This window comes from Cydia strobilella, chromosome 19 (assembly GCF_947568885.1).
Source record: "Cydia strobilella chromosome 19, ilCydStro3.1, whole genome shotgun sequence".
NCBI lineage: Eukaryota > Metazoa > Arthropoda > Insecta > Lepidoptera > Tortricidae > Cydia > Cydia strobilella.
Window position 1 is genome coordinate 11,817,276 of NC_086059.1, and position 14,167 is coordinate 11,831,442.

At 37.9% G+C, this 14,167-nt stretch overlaps 1 protein-coding gene and 1 non-coding gene across 2 annotated transcripts in view; both read left to right on the top strand.

The window, feature by feature from the left end:
- Nucleotides 1-14,167, top strand: part of LOC134749959 (carboxypeptidase D-like) — a 53,261-nt gene that overhangs the window by 27,559 nt on the left and 11,535 nt on the right. The window contains exons 12-22 of the mRNA XM_063684997.1: nt 1,086-1,168; nt 2,000-2,156; nt 2,914-3,080; nt 3,536-3,646; nt 5,684-5,840; nt 6,915-7,148; nt 7,244-7,394; nt 8,785-8,935; nt 10,070-10,194; nt 11,631-11,803; nt 13,063-13,198. Of these exons, the coding sequence (XP_063541067.1) occupies nt 1,086-1,168; nt 2,000-2,156; nt 2,914-3,080; nt 3,536-3,646; nt 5,684-5,840; nt 6,915-7,148; nt 7,244-7,394; nt 8,785-8,935; nt 10,070-10,194; nt 11,631-11,803; nt 13,063-13,198 (1,645 nt within the window). The remainder of the gene's footprint in view (nt 1-1,085; nt 1,169-1,999; nt 2,157-2,913; nt 3,081-3,535; nt 3,647-5,683; nt 5,841-6,914; nt 7,149-7,243; nt 7,395-8,784; nt 8,936-10,069; nt 10,195-11,630; nt 11,804-13,062; nt 13,199-14,167) is intronic.
- On the top strand, nt 6,699-6,771 carry Trnas-cga (transfer RNA serine (anticodon CGA)). Its single transcript has one exon. It is a non-coding gene; the product is annotated as a tRNA-Ser (tRNA).

The window sequence follows — 14,167 nt, forward strand, 5'->3', positions numbered from 1 at the left end:
CTATGAAACTTTCCATACAATCATTTTTAGCCAACTCTAACGATGAAAAACAAAATTTAGCGAACTCTTTAACGATGACAGTTTTTTGCAACCGACCCTAATACCTGTCACTTCATTTGTCCCGTCTGCAAACGTTTTGTCGCCAACTATCTATAGGACGGCTACATAAAGTAATATTGTCTTCCGTTACCGCGATAGTTGCTCATGAAATAAAACAATGAAAACGGATTATATCGTATATATTGAATTTATAACGTCGGGGTGTATTATAAATTCAATATATGCGATATAATCCGTTTTCATTGTTTTATTTCATCTCATGGATGGACTGTGTGAAATATGATATGGAACTAACGCAAGTGAATGATGAGATGACGGGTGACAGAGATGTATGGAAGAAAAAGACATGCTGCGCCGACCCCAAGTGAATGGGACAAGGGCAAGCGAATGATGATGATGACGTGTTTTTGCAACTTCCCCATACATACTCTGATGTAAGAGTATCACAGATTGTATGTTCTTAATATTTTTTTAAAGCAAATAAATTCTACAATTATGTTTAAATATGTACAAAATAATAATACGAGCTTGTTGAACGCGTGGTTGTTGACCGCACGAACCAGTTAAACATCTCTAGAGTTGACCACGCAGCAATAATTTATTTAATCGAAGCAATAATGAACTTGTCACTTTGTATTCTTGTTATCTGTAAACATATCTAACAATAATAAAATAACAACAGATTGAATGACGCAAGATGACGTTAGATGACGCAAATACCACGATTTGTATTGAAACAAAGCGTGCCGACTTTTTCATACAAAATTTACGCATAATATAATTTTAAAATTACTTAGCTTTGATAGGAAATATGTTCTTGCTTCTTGCCTTTGGGTGCTCGCAATTTTTGGGCTGTTGCAGTTAATTATCATGCAACCAAGCATTTTTTTAAGTTTTCACGGACGTCCGGCTGCAACAACTGACGCGCGTGGACTGTAAAGAGCGACGGTCACGCGAAGTAGATGCATTTGCGTCTTCTATTCTATGGTATATTTATTACTGTGAAAATAACCATTTTGTTTCAGACTCATATGAAAATGCATTTGGGAAAACCCTGCAGGAGCTACCCTGAACGGTTCCCCGAGGGCATCACCAATGGCGCCAAATGGTAAGGTTTTAATTGGGATTATTCCGTCAATGTGTTTTTTTTTTTTTTGGAAATAGGAGGCAAACGAGCAGACGGATCACCTGATGGTAAGCGATTACCGCCGCCCATGGACACCCGCAACATCAGAGGGGTTGTAAGTGCGTTGCCGGCCTTTAAGATGGGAATACGCTCTTTTCTTGAAGGTTTGAAGGTCATATCGGTCCGGAAATACCGCAGGCGACAGTTCATTCCACAATTTAGCTGTGCGAGGCAGGAAGTTTCTAGAGAAACGCACAGTTGAGGACTGCCAACCATCTAAGTGGTGAGGATGGTAATGTTGTCGCGTAGGGCGATGGCGAAAAGAAGCGGCAGGTAAATCTGAAATCCAAAAAACCGGCCAAGTGCGAGTCTGACTCGCGTACGAAGGATTCCGTACCATTCCGTAATATAGACCAAAAAAGGCAAAAAAAAAATACGTTTGTTGTATAGGAGGTCCACTTAAATAATTATTTTATTCTTTTTTTAGTATTTGTTGTTATAGTAGCAACAGAAATACATCATCTGCGAAAATTTCAACTGTCTAGCTATCACGGTTCATGAGATGTATCTCATGAACGATGTATCCCCTGAAGGCTGTAGCCTGATGACAGACAGACAGACGGACAGTGGAGTGTTAGTAATATGATCCCGTTTTTACCCTTTGGGTACCGAACCCTAAAAGTAATCTTCTACTTACCTGGAAATATATTTTAAATTCATTATACGCGATTCAATCCATTTCCATAAGTTTTATTACATGAATAATTATCGCGGTAACCGAAGACATTAGGGTAACATTTTACATTTACCCAGGTACGTGCTAGCCGGCGGTATGCAAGACTGGAACTACCTACACACCAACGACATGGAAATCACACTGGAACTCGGCTGTTTCAAGTTTCCCCCTGCTTCCGACTTGCCTACCTACTGGGCGGACAATCGGGAGGCATTACTGACGTACATTGAGGAGGTAAGTTACATAAGCATAATGTAATGTAATTTTATTTTAATTATTGAATTTTATGACCTTTCTTTTTCTTTCCTTTCCTTTTAAAAATATTCTAACATAGTTCTTAAGTAAAGAGTTACTAACCATATTATGGAACCTAATATGTTTTGTTTTTTATAAGCACAGGAAACATTTTGGAAAATACCCAACCACAGTAGAAATCAGCAGGTATAGGGATCTCAAAGAGCCTAAAAACTCTTAATTATTATTGTTTTAGGAGACTAAAAGAGACGCAAATGTACTTGACATTCGTGTTCCAAATTCAAGGTATTTCTAACAATTGTTGAGATTTAGCTCTATCCCCTCATGGGCCACCAGAAAATGTTACCAAATCGCCCTGCGACTCAGAGTAGTTGTGCCGAACGCTTTGTCCAGCGCTCCTTGATGCTGGCCTCTGCTACGGAGACCTGTAGGTGTGACGACGCGACGAGCCCGAAGATCTGAGTTCTGAGATCTGACTGATTTGAGCAGGAGTGAATATTGACAAGCCATCGATCGACAGTTTATTTGACATGAACATAATTGTATTAACTAAATACAAAGAATACATTTATTTCCTATTTAAATTATATAATTTGAATGTGTGGCCTCAAATTTAATATTTTTGGTACGGAGCGGATTTCAAACGTGCGGCAAACAGAACATGCGGTTTTCGATTCAAGTCAAATCAGTTTTATAGTTTCAATAATTACTAAAATATCAATCAATCCTTTACTAGGTTCACAAGGGCGTCCAAGGCTTCGTCCACAGTCATATAGGCGGGAATCTCTCTAACGCGACCGTGTCGGTGTCCGGGATCCGGCACAACGTGCGCACGGCGCGCGACGGCGACTACTGGCGGCTGCTCGTGCCCGGCCGGTACAACGTCACCGCTAGCAAGCATGGGTATGTGCAATATTTTTTTTTAAACTAACCAAACAGCCTAAGAGCCAGCACTAGAAAACCTGCTAAAAAACGCATTTAAATCGGTTTACCCGTTTCAGAGCTTCCGTGTACACATACACACACACACACACACACACACACACACACACACACATACATCCATACACACGCACGCACACCATACGCACAATGCTAACATACACATGACATCATGCGCTACCCTCATTTTGTTGGCTTTTCTACGTTAAGTCTTATGGAGTAAAATTAGTTCCAACGGCTGCTACTAGGATTGTTTGACATTCCATAAGATTACGTGTGTTTGTGACAATCGGTGCCACTTTTCCCTCCACCGACCTATCCAATACTCTCAATGTTCTTTTCGTTTAAATTAACTTATCGATAAACAATCAAAAAGCGATCTTACCACAAACTATATAAGATCAATTTTCCAACAGCTACGAGAGCGTAACAGAAGAAGTGGTAGTACCAGAATCCGGCTCCGTCAGCGTCAACTTCACTCTGATGCCCGACGACCCGCAACACTGGTCCTCGGCCTACGACTTCCGGTAAGCTGATACCAGTCTTGTCTTTATGGCGATACGGTCTTTATTCTATTGGCAACTTCTTTTCTTCTATTTCTTGATGACAAAATATAGTCCATATAAGCTAACTTTGTACCGACATGAGAACAAAGTGAGGGAATGACATATTTTCGTACAAATTTTACATTAATCTTGTACCACACTGTCATTGCAAATGCTCTGCAGAGTTAGGTTGGTCCGACTATTCGATTGGCAATTACTTATCTATTCTTTCTTGATCTCAAAGTTTATGATCTCAAAATTATATACGATTAACATTATCTTTTATACTCTTTCTACAAATGTATTTTAAGATCTCGATTATTTATATTTCTAAAGTATTGGACGTTAAAAGTATTTGGAAACAATTGTAATTTTCGAAAAAGCTTTTTTTTTTAAATAGAATTCGATATAAAACTGTCTGTATTAAATAATAAGTTTGACTGAGTTGATCCTTTAAAAAAAATGTGGTTCCTTAGAAAAAAAACTTATTTTTTTTAGTATAAATAATATGAACTCATAAAACGATAAAATAAGTTTTTTTCTAATCTTTTAAATATAGCAAATACTCTGAGGCTGACTAAGGTTTTGTAATACTTACTTACCGGCTTTTATTAGACATATAACAAAAAAAAAATGTGTATATGTATAAAAATAAAGTTTAGTATTTACAATTTACTTTATTTTATTAAGATTTTTTTACTTCTTTCATGCTTACCTAGAAGCCATAAACATAAGGTTAGTTAAAAATAAACTATTGACTTACGGATAAAATTGATTTTCGCTTTATTTTTTAATGTTAATTAATGCTTTTTATGTTTGCTTTTCATGTCTATGTATTCGTCATGTTTCGTATGTATATGTAGCTTTGCAATGTGTGTGTTTTATAAGGTTTTATATTTTTTGATGGGGTAAATTACGAAATTTAAAATGATACAGAATTTTGTTACGTAGTAAATCAATAATTATTATAGGACAATTTTACACAATTAAATTTTACATTTATAATAAGAGATAAATAAATTTTAGATGTTATGTAACAGATATGGTTTTGACGATTTACATCAATAATAGATACACAAAAAAAGTATCAAGAACTAGTTTTATTGTTTCGTTGTTTACCTCCGTTTCATATAATCAGAAAATCACGTACATTTGATGATCATTTTATCTTTCATTAAACATATTACTCATTCATCACTTACACATGTTTTACACACTTATATAAGTAGACGCACCGCTTGTATATTAATCAATAAATATGTATGCACGTATCACATGTATTATTTATTTTATTAACTGTCTAATCTTACTAACAGCTATTTGTTCTATCATATTCTTCTAAAAATGAGACCTATAATTGTCTCAAAGATCTATGAAAATGCCTTCGAAGTAAAGTTCTATTAAATAATATTTAGTCTTTACACTAAACTATCTCTACAAACCCAGAATATTAATATAAATAACTTTTATTATTTATAAAATATTTCTGTTTGCTATCAACTTTAATAAGAAATCATAATAATGAATGTAAAACTGTGCTATTTTAAAAATTGGAGTATTATAAGCTTAACGTGTGTTTTCTAGTATCTGTTTGTAAATTAGTTTGTTCATAATTTGTGGCTTTAGCTCTAGGCAAAGATAATAATTATAAAACAGTTGTAGTTGATTATGTACCGCTCCGTGCGTACATTATGCGGTAACTTTGGGTCCTTATATTTGACATAATTTGTGCCATTTTCAATCAAAAGGGTACTTATTGTCGGTTGTCAATAAGGCGCTATTTCCATACAGCTTCAATTTAAAATTAATCTTATTGACAAGCGACAATGTGGTACATTTTGGTTGAAAATGTCACATTTAACAACTCAGTTACCGTAAATGATATTACGCCGTACAGCACCATTACTTTAGCTGGCAAACTCCGGACACAACTTTCTTAGACTACAGCTTTTTTACAATCAATCGTTCGTTGCTGTTTTTTTTACTGTTATACTTATTATGATGTTCGGAACCCGACAGCGTGCTAGACAATATAATGCACACGCGTTACCACTCCACCCTCGAGCTATACGCCGAGCTGGCCGAGCTGGAGAACAAGTTCCCGGCCATTGCGGAGTTCCGCTCCGGGGACAGCCTGCTCACCGCCTCGCTGCACCAGCTCAAGATGACCGACAGCGTAAGTGTTACCAAAGATAGATATAACTCCGTAATAGATGGATACAGTCTAAGGAAAAAACGTGCCTCGAAAATCAAGAAAATTTGATTCTCGTTCAGAGGGCGCTACTAGTTTTGGCCTACAGTCGTATAGATGGCGTTGACGGTTTCGTTTGTTATTTAAGAATTTTAACGCATATCAGTGAAAGAACATGGGTCAAAATCATCAAAATAATTAATGCAAATAAAAAAAATCATTTATCTATATTTAAATACATTTTATTGTATTTTTACAAATCTTCAATTTTAGTTTTAAAGTGTGTCGACAGATGGCAGTGAATTTACTGGGGTTACAAAATTTACTATGACAGTACCGCTCTAGTATAAGTTACTCTATGGTGTTACCTAATTTTTTCCCCACCTTTTACCACTGGTAACTACTGGGAAAAATTGTTACCGTTACCACTGGTAAAAGGTGGGATTTTTTTCACAGTAGTTACCACCAAAATTTTGTTAGTTCAATATGGTAACTACTGGGAAAAATAATTGCCAGTAGTTACCACTGGTAAAAGGTGGGAATTTTTTTCAGTAGTTACCACCAAAATTTTGTTAAAGTTCAATATTAATAAGTATAAATAGTATACTATAAATATAGAGTGCTTTATTAGTATTACTTATACTGTTTTTATTAGTATTGAACTCAAACAAAATGTTGGTGGTAACTACTGAGAATTATTTTTCCTAGTAGTTACCAGTGGTAAAAGGTGGGAAAAAATCCCAGTACCACTGGTAACAACATGGTGGTAACTAGTGGGAATTACCAACTTCATTTTTCCAGTTCTCTTCGTTGTCCATTTTACACTACACTATATGTCGATGTGGCGGGGTGGCCTAGGGGTTCATGGCGTTAGCCGCGACAGCTAAAGACGCCGGTTCGAATCCGGCCTTCACCACTGGAGGGCTTCGTCACTTTTTCTTTCACTTTCTACTTAAAAAAAAAAAAACAAAAAAAAAAACAAATCAAAATATTTAATAAAATAATTGTATTTGTTCTCAAACTTGTTCACTATATGTCTAATTTTCAAAATACTTCCAGGTCGGCTCCCCCGAAGAAACCAAACTCCATATGGCCCTAATCAGCAACCTTTACGCCTCCCACGCCGTCGGACAAGAAATGCTGCTCAACTTCGCCCGCCACATAGCAACAGCGTATTCCCTCGACGAACCGAGACATAAACGGCTGCTCGAGAACGCTGTGCTGCACTTTATACCTAACCTAGACCCGTTGTATGAAAAGATTCTGCGCCAATTTAGCGGTGAACAATGCCAGGTAGCTTTTTACATTACTTCAATCAATCAATCAATCAATCAAATGTTTTAATTTAAAGAACGAGAAGTGAATAAACTTGTTGTTTTGTTGTTCAGTTATCGCCGCTAGAAGAAGAGTTCGGCGATAGTCTGTACCACTACATCACCAAAACTAACCTGAGTCCATTAACGAACTATACACGAGAGAAGGCCTTCGTAGAACTCCTCAAGGCTGAGAAATATGACATCGTGTTGCATCTGTCTTCAGGTATGTTGTCTCTTTCTATTGCCCCTAAAAGAGTTCGGCGATAGTCTGTACTACATCACCAAAACTAACCCGAGTCCCATGACCAACTATACACGAGAAAAGGCCTTCGTAGATCTCCTCAAGGCTGAGAAATATGACATCATGTTGCATCTGTCTTCAGGTATGTTGTCTCTTTCTATTGCCCCTAAAAGAGTTCGGCGATAGTCTGTACTACATCACCAAAACTAACCCGAGTCCCATGACCAACTATACACGAGAAAAGGCCTTCGTAGATCTCCTCAAGGCTGAGAAATATGACATCGGGTTGCATCTGTCTTCAGGTACGTTGTCTCTTTCTATCGCCTCTAGAAGAGGGAGGAGATAGTCTGTACCTACCACTCTTCTTTCCAGTCGTCTCATTGCTGCGGGTCGTGTCGTGAGTAACCATAGACATAGTATATACAAGTAGTTATAGACGCGCCACCGAGCGACCGGGGGTAAGAGAAAGAATATTCATATAAAATTTGGGCAGCATAGGATTTTTTCTCTTTCACTCTTATAAATTTCGATATTTCGCCATCGCTACCTATGATGCCACCAGGTCGGTGATAAGGACAAAGCATGGCACTATTCTCTTCACTATTCTATTCATGGCACTATTTTCTCTTTCCTCTTATAGGAATCGCAATAAGACTATCTTTCTCTATCAAAGAGTGTCAGGCCCTTGTGATTACCACAGACGCTTAGCACCAGTTTTTTCCAGGTACTCCTATCCTGCGCCATTTGCAGGCAAGCCTGGACCTTGGGTCCTGCATATATGCCTTTACTGTGTCTATCCACCGGGAAGGCGCTCTTCCTCTACTTCTCTTCCCTTTTACGTGACCGATCATTATTAATACCTCTAGACTATCTTCGCGTCTAGCCACGTGTCTGAAGAATCGAATTATGCGCTGTACTTACCACTGCATCACCAAAACTAACCTGAGTCCCTTGACCAACTATACACGAGCGAAGGCCTTCGTAGATCTCCTCAAGGCTGAGAAATATGACATCGTGTTGGATCTGTCTTCAAGTATTTATAGAAATAAGTAAACTTTTTCATTCCACTGGCCCAGACCTATATGTTGACCTGATATGCAAGTTGGGTGACAACGCAATATGATGGTACCATCGAGCTGATCTGATGATGGACGCTGTGATAAAACAACGCAACCTACTTGTGTTTTGATTTTGTTTTATAATTGTCTTGATGAGTATTATAGTATGAATTTTCTCAAATGATTTTTACGCCTAAGACCCTAATCTGTTAAACAAAAGCCATTGTTTCTTTTGTGAGAGCGGTCGGCCATTGTGTCTGAGCGCGTGGCACGTTCATTTTTGATTTTAAAAAATGTTATTCGTTTTATTCCAGGCACGGAAGACGTAGCATACCCAGACCTGTCACGCCATCTCTTCGAGCAGTTCGCACAAAAGTACCAGAACAACAGAACACCCATGGACAAATACCAGTGCCGCAGCGCCCCCTCCAACCACGGGAACTTACTCGATGTGCTGTGCGAGAGGTGAGATGCTGTCTCATTCTAATATCAGAAATGCCAAGACTAAATAATTATAATTTATAAATTTTAATGGTTAGTATTGCAGGCGGGGACCAACTTGACCGCCACCAACGATAATACCTACCTAATCTGCTAAATCAACCCAGCCAGGCTAGCACCATGCTGAGTCGGGACCATTTCGTGGCTTATATTATTTATGTTGTGTTTCCTATGTACGTGTTTTCCTCTTTTTTGCCACGAATAAACGCTATCTATCTATCTAAATAGTGAACTTAACAACCAACAACCAAAATGACTATAAGCAAAGAGGATATAATAAGATAGAGCGGTACTGTCATAGTAAATTTTGTAACCACAGTAAATTCACTGCCATCTATCGACACACGATTAAAACTAAAAATATCAAAAAATGTATTTATATATGGATAAATGATTTTTTTATTTGCAATATTTGCATTGATTATTTTTATATTATTTTGACCCACGTTCTTTCACTGATATGCATTAAAATTGTTAAATAACAAACGAAACCGTCAACGCCATCTATACGAGAGTAGGCCAAAGCTAGTGGCGCCATCTAATCGAGAATCAAATTTTCTTGATTTTCGAGGCACGTTTTTTCGTTACACTGTATCCATCTATTACGGAGTTATATCTATCTTTGCTATAAGTAACCCTGTGTTGGTCCCCGCCTGCGATACTTACCATCAACATTTATAAACTATAATTATTTAGTTAGTATTTAGAATAAGTTTTTATTTATTTAACTATCGATTACATACACATTTCATAGTGCATTTTTTTATATTGTTTAAAAGGTATTCCATAGCTTGGTTTTAGCATTTGATTAAACAATATTTCTTATGGGGCTTGTTTTCCTCTTTTTAGTGTGCAGTCGGGTTTTTTGTTTTTTTATAATAATAAAAAATTTAAACGAGTTTGTTCCCGTTCAGTCAGTAGCGGTAGCATTGGTAATCGCTGAACATAAGAAAAAGGCTTTTGTTTAACAGACTACGGTGTGAGGGGTAAAAATAATTTGAGAACATTTATACTATACTTGTAGATGGTCTTCCCTTAAAGGCGGTCTTTTCCACATTGACCTTGTGCCTTGTGCTATAAAGATTTATATTTTTACAGGTACAATACGCCGGTGGTATCCCTGGGAGTGAGCTGCTGCAAGATGCCGAGCGAAAGCGATATAGCTTACGTTTGGAAAAGCAACCTGCGCGGCATCATGAAATTCGTCGAGTTAGCTAACACTGGTAACTACTATTTCTCATTGATATCAAAGAATTATTAACAGAATAGTTGTGCAGTCCAAAAAAAGTACGACACCCCTTGTAAAGTAAGGACGCTGAGCACGAAGAATTTTGTCATGATGCCGGCGGTTAACGCCACTGCGGGCGCTACAGCAATATAATTATTCGCGTGCGATAGAAATTGGGAATGGCTAAGTACGTTGAAAAAGAGTGTAGTTTTCTCTCCAGAATTTATCAAATTACAGCCAGTCAGTCGCTTAGGGTTCATTCACATATTACGCCTAGGAACAGGGGGAGGGGGGAAGAGGTCATGCCAAGTCTGACAGTACGTATTAAAGACCTATCTTTTTCTTATGAAAAAGTGTGACAAGGAGGGTCTATAAAATCGAAATGTTGTGTGATGTAATTAATGGATGGCCCCTTACCATTAGGCGACTCATCTGTTTGTTTGCCTCCTCTATCATGGAAAAAATAACCTAATCTCTCGGACAAAGTCTTGAAAGCGTTTATTCTTCAATGCACTTATGAATATCAGAAACTACCACCGGTTCTTTATTATACTACAGTCCCAAAGAAATGCCGGGGCAACAACAAATTCGGCGGGACGATTTTTTTTCAAAAAATTACACTTACGCTCGGGGATGGTATGCGCCACGTGTATCCCTTGTCTTAAAGGCCCTCTGCGTTGTTGGCTTCGGCCCCACGCACGCCGTCCGAAAGTCCGGGACCCTGGATGCCATTAAGCGAAAAGGATCCATCTTCTAAAATTTGTCATTTAAATCAATGACTTTTCGTTTTGACAGAAAGTTCAAATTCTATTGACAGTTTTTTGTGGATTGGATCATTTTCCCTAAATGGCGTCCCCATGGTCCTGAGATGTGGAAAGGACAAGCAAATAATAATAATTCAGCATACGTACGTCCCCCTGCTGGGCACAGGCCTCTCATACCCAAGAGGGCTTGGGCTATAGTCCCCACGCTGGCCCAATGCGGGTTAGGAACTTCAGATACACCTTTGAATTAAAAAAAAAAGTAAAAGTAGTAGTAGCACAGAATAAATAATAGTACTAGGTACAGAAGATTCACTCTCTAACAAAACGCGTGTATTACGACAGATATGACCGCTAGGTGGCGGAAGCGCGAACAGGCGTCCGTTCCGTAGCGGTGCGCGGCAATCACTATGGCTAGACCTCAGAACTGGGGGCGGCCGCAAGTACTTGTAGCGACGCGACGAAATCGCGGAGTGAGCCATGCCTGGTAGTAGTAGCGTGTGCCTGTGTGCCTGGTGTACTATTTGTGTCGTTTTCAATCAAAAGGTATCACATTGTCGCTTGCCATAAGGACGCTCTGATTCGTATAAAGATACAATCTAATTTCGTCCTTATGGTAAGCGACAATGTGGTACATTTTGATTGAAATCGTCACATTTTCTCATTATAGGTATCCAGGGGTATATAAAGAGTGAATCCGGCGGGCCGGTCCGCGATGCCACCATCGTCTTAAGAGACTTCTCACGTCCGTACCGGGCCAGCCGCAACGCCGCGCACTACCGGGCCTCCCTGCCACCGGGCACATACCAGGCCGTTGTGTCCGCTAAGGGATACGTGGACCAGGTAATGTTCTCAAATCTAGAATCTAATTCAAGACTTGAAGCACTATTTTCATTTTCATTTATTCACCATAAAGTAATATGTGCATTACATGGTATGTCGTTACAAGAGTTAGATACTTAAAATAAGTACATTACATTGACAATAATTTAAAAAAAATCCCTTCAATCGCCTATTTAACATTATGCAAAGTTATTCATGTCAATATTACAGTTTAAATATTCGGTCACAGAGTAGAAGGCATGCTTCCTGAAATAATTAGATATTTTAGTTTTAAAGCTATTTATTGGCAGGTTAGTTATTTCCAATGGCAGTTTATTGAACATTTAGATTTTTAAGTAAACGCCCTGTTTTTGACATTTTTTAAGCCGCACCTTTGGTAGAAGCAATTTGTGCCTGGATCTCGTGTTATAATTGTGTATATCTGATAATTTAAGAAGAGAGTCCGCTTGTTTGTGAATTTCTAGCAAAGAATTATAGATAAATAACGAGATTACCGTCATTATGCCTAGAATTACAAAGGTTATATATATACAAAGCTATATATGGGGTCAAGCTGAATAAAACCGTTTAAAAAAACAATTTTTACCGACTATAAAATTTCTAAGATCTTTGTTTTGTTTACATATGGTTCTAGATTTTTCGAAGACGGGTGAATTTGATTAGTGAAATTACTATACAGGGTGAAATTTTTAACCACCGTTCACCGATACGATACTTAACCGATTTTTTTTTAGGATCCAACTGTCCAATTTCTTGGTCCAATGTCATTGCGTCTCACTCTCTCATTAAGCAAAATGTAAGATGCAAATACACATTGTACCAAGAAATTGGACAGATTAAATATTAGCAAAGATAGATATAACTCCGTAATAGATGGATACAGTCTAAGAAAAAAACGTGCCTCGAAAATCACGAAAATTTGATTCTCGATCAGATGGCGCCACTAGTTTTGGCCTACACTCGTATAGAGGGCGTTGACTGTTTCGTTTGTTATTTATAATTTTAACGCATACCAGTGAAAGAACATGGGTCATAATCATATAAAAATAATTAATGCAAATAAAAAAATCATTTATCCATATTTAAATACATTTTATCGTATTTTTATAAATATTTATTTTTAGTTTTAAAGTGTGTCGACAGATGGCAGTGAATTTACTGGGGTTACAAAATTTACTATGACAGTACCGCTCTAGTATAAGTTACTCTATGATATTAGTGAGGGCAAAGGTGTAATTTACTTATTTCATGACCGACAGGCACTGACATGGCGAATCATAGAAGGGGAAGTGAAACAGAAAGACATCATACTGCGCCGTACCAACACCGAGCTACCGGGAGGCACTTTCGACGACAAGGACTTGTACAATGACCCCAACATGGTCTATATTTCAGGTAATTAAAAACTGTTTTAAAAACTTTAAATAAATAATAAAGTCCCATATGGTAGAAAGATTCGCTGGCTATGGATGAGGTCTTGGTGGCTTAGTTGGCAGAGCGCTGGAGTATCAATCCAGAGGCCGTTAGTTCAAGTCTCACCCAAAGTAATTTTTCCACTTTTAAATTGTTTCTGTTGTGTTGTTGTTGTTGTTTGTGTTTGAGTTTGTTGTTTGTTTGTTGTTTCAGACGTTTCTTCTTGTTAAACATTAAATGTGCCATTCTCAACCAAAAGGGTACTTATTGTCGCTTGTCAGTAAGGCGCTATTTCCATATAGCTTCAATTATAAATCAACCTTATCGACAAGCGACAATGTGGTACCTTTTGGTTGAAAACGTCACAAATAATAAAGTCAGCTATCATCATCATCATATATTTAAGAGTTAGACTTGTCGGTGGAGCGATTTCTTTGCATGTCAGTCCTCTGCCTTCTCCTTTACAGCCTGATACGACACAACGTTGAGTTTTTCCTTTACTTAATCTATATACGTTCTCCTTGGTCTCCCCCTCCGTCTCCTTACCTCAACTCTCCCTTCATGTTTATGATAAATTCGTCGTGTCGTAGCAGGTGTCCAAGCATCTTTCCTCTTCTATTTTCTATGGTCCTCAACAAACTCCTCTTCTCCTACCATGCGTAAAACCTCTTCATTTGTTTTCTCCTCCGTCCAACTGACCTTTGCCATTGCAATAAAGTCTGCCAAAGATGTCAAATATATTAGTTATGTTACATTACAATACACCAAAATGTCAGTATGACTTACATCTTCACCTCGGCAGAGTACGGAGAGACTTGACTAGCCAGTACACCCCAGTGTAAATTTCATTCTATAGCGTGACGTAACTTACGCGTCTCATTTTCATTTAAAACCTTCGCGCTTCGAACACATTTACTTCGAACATATTAAATCATTTACACTTTTCGTCGG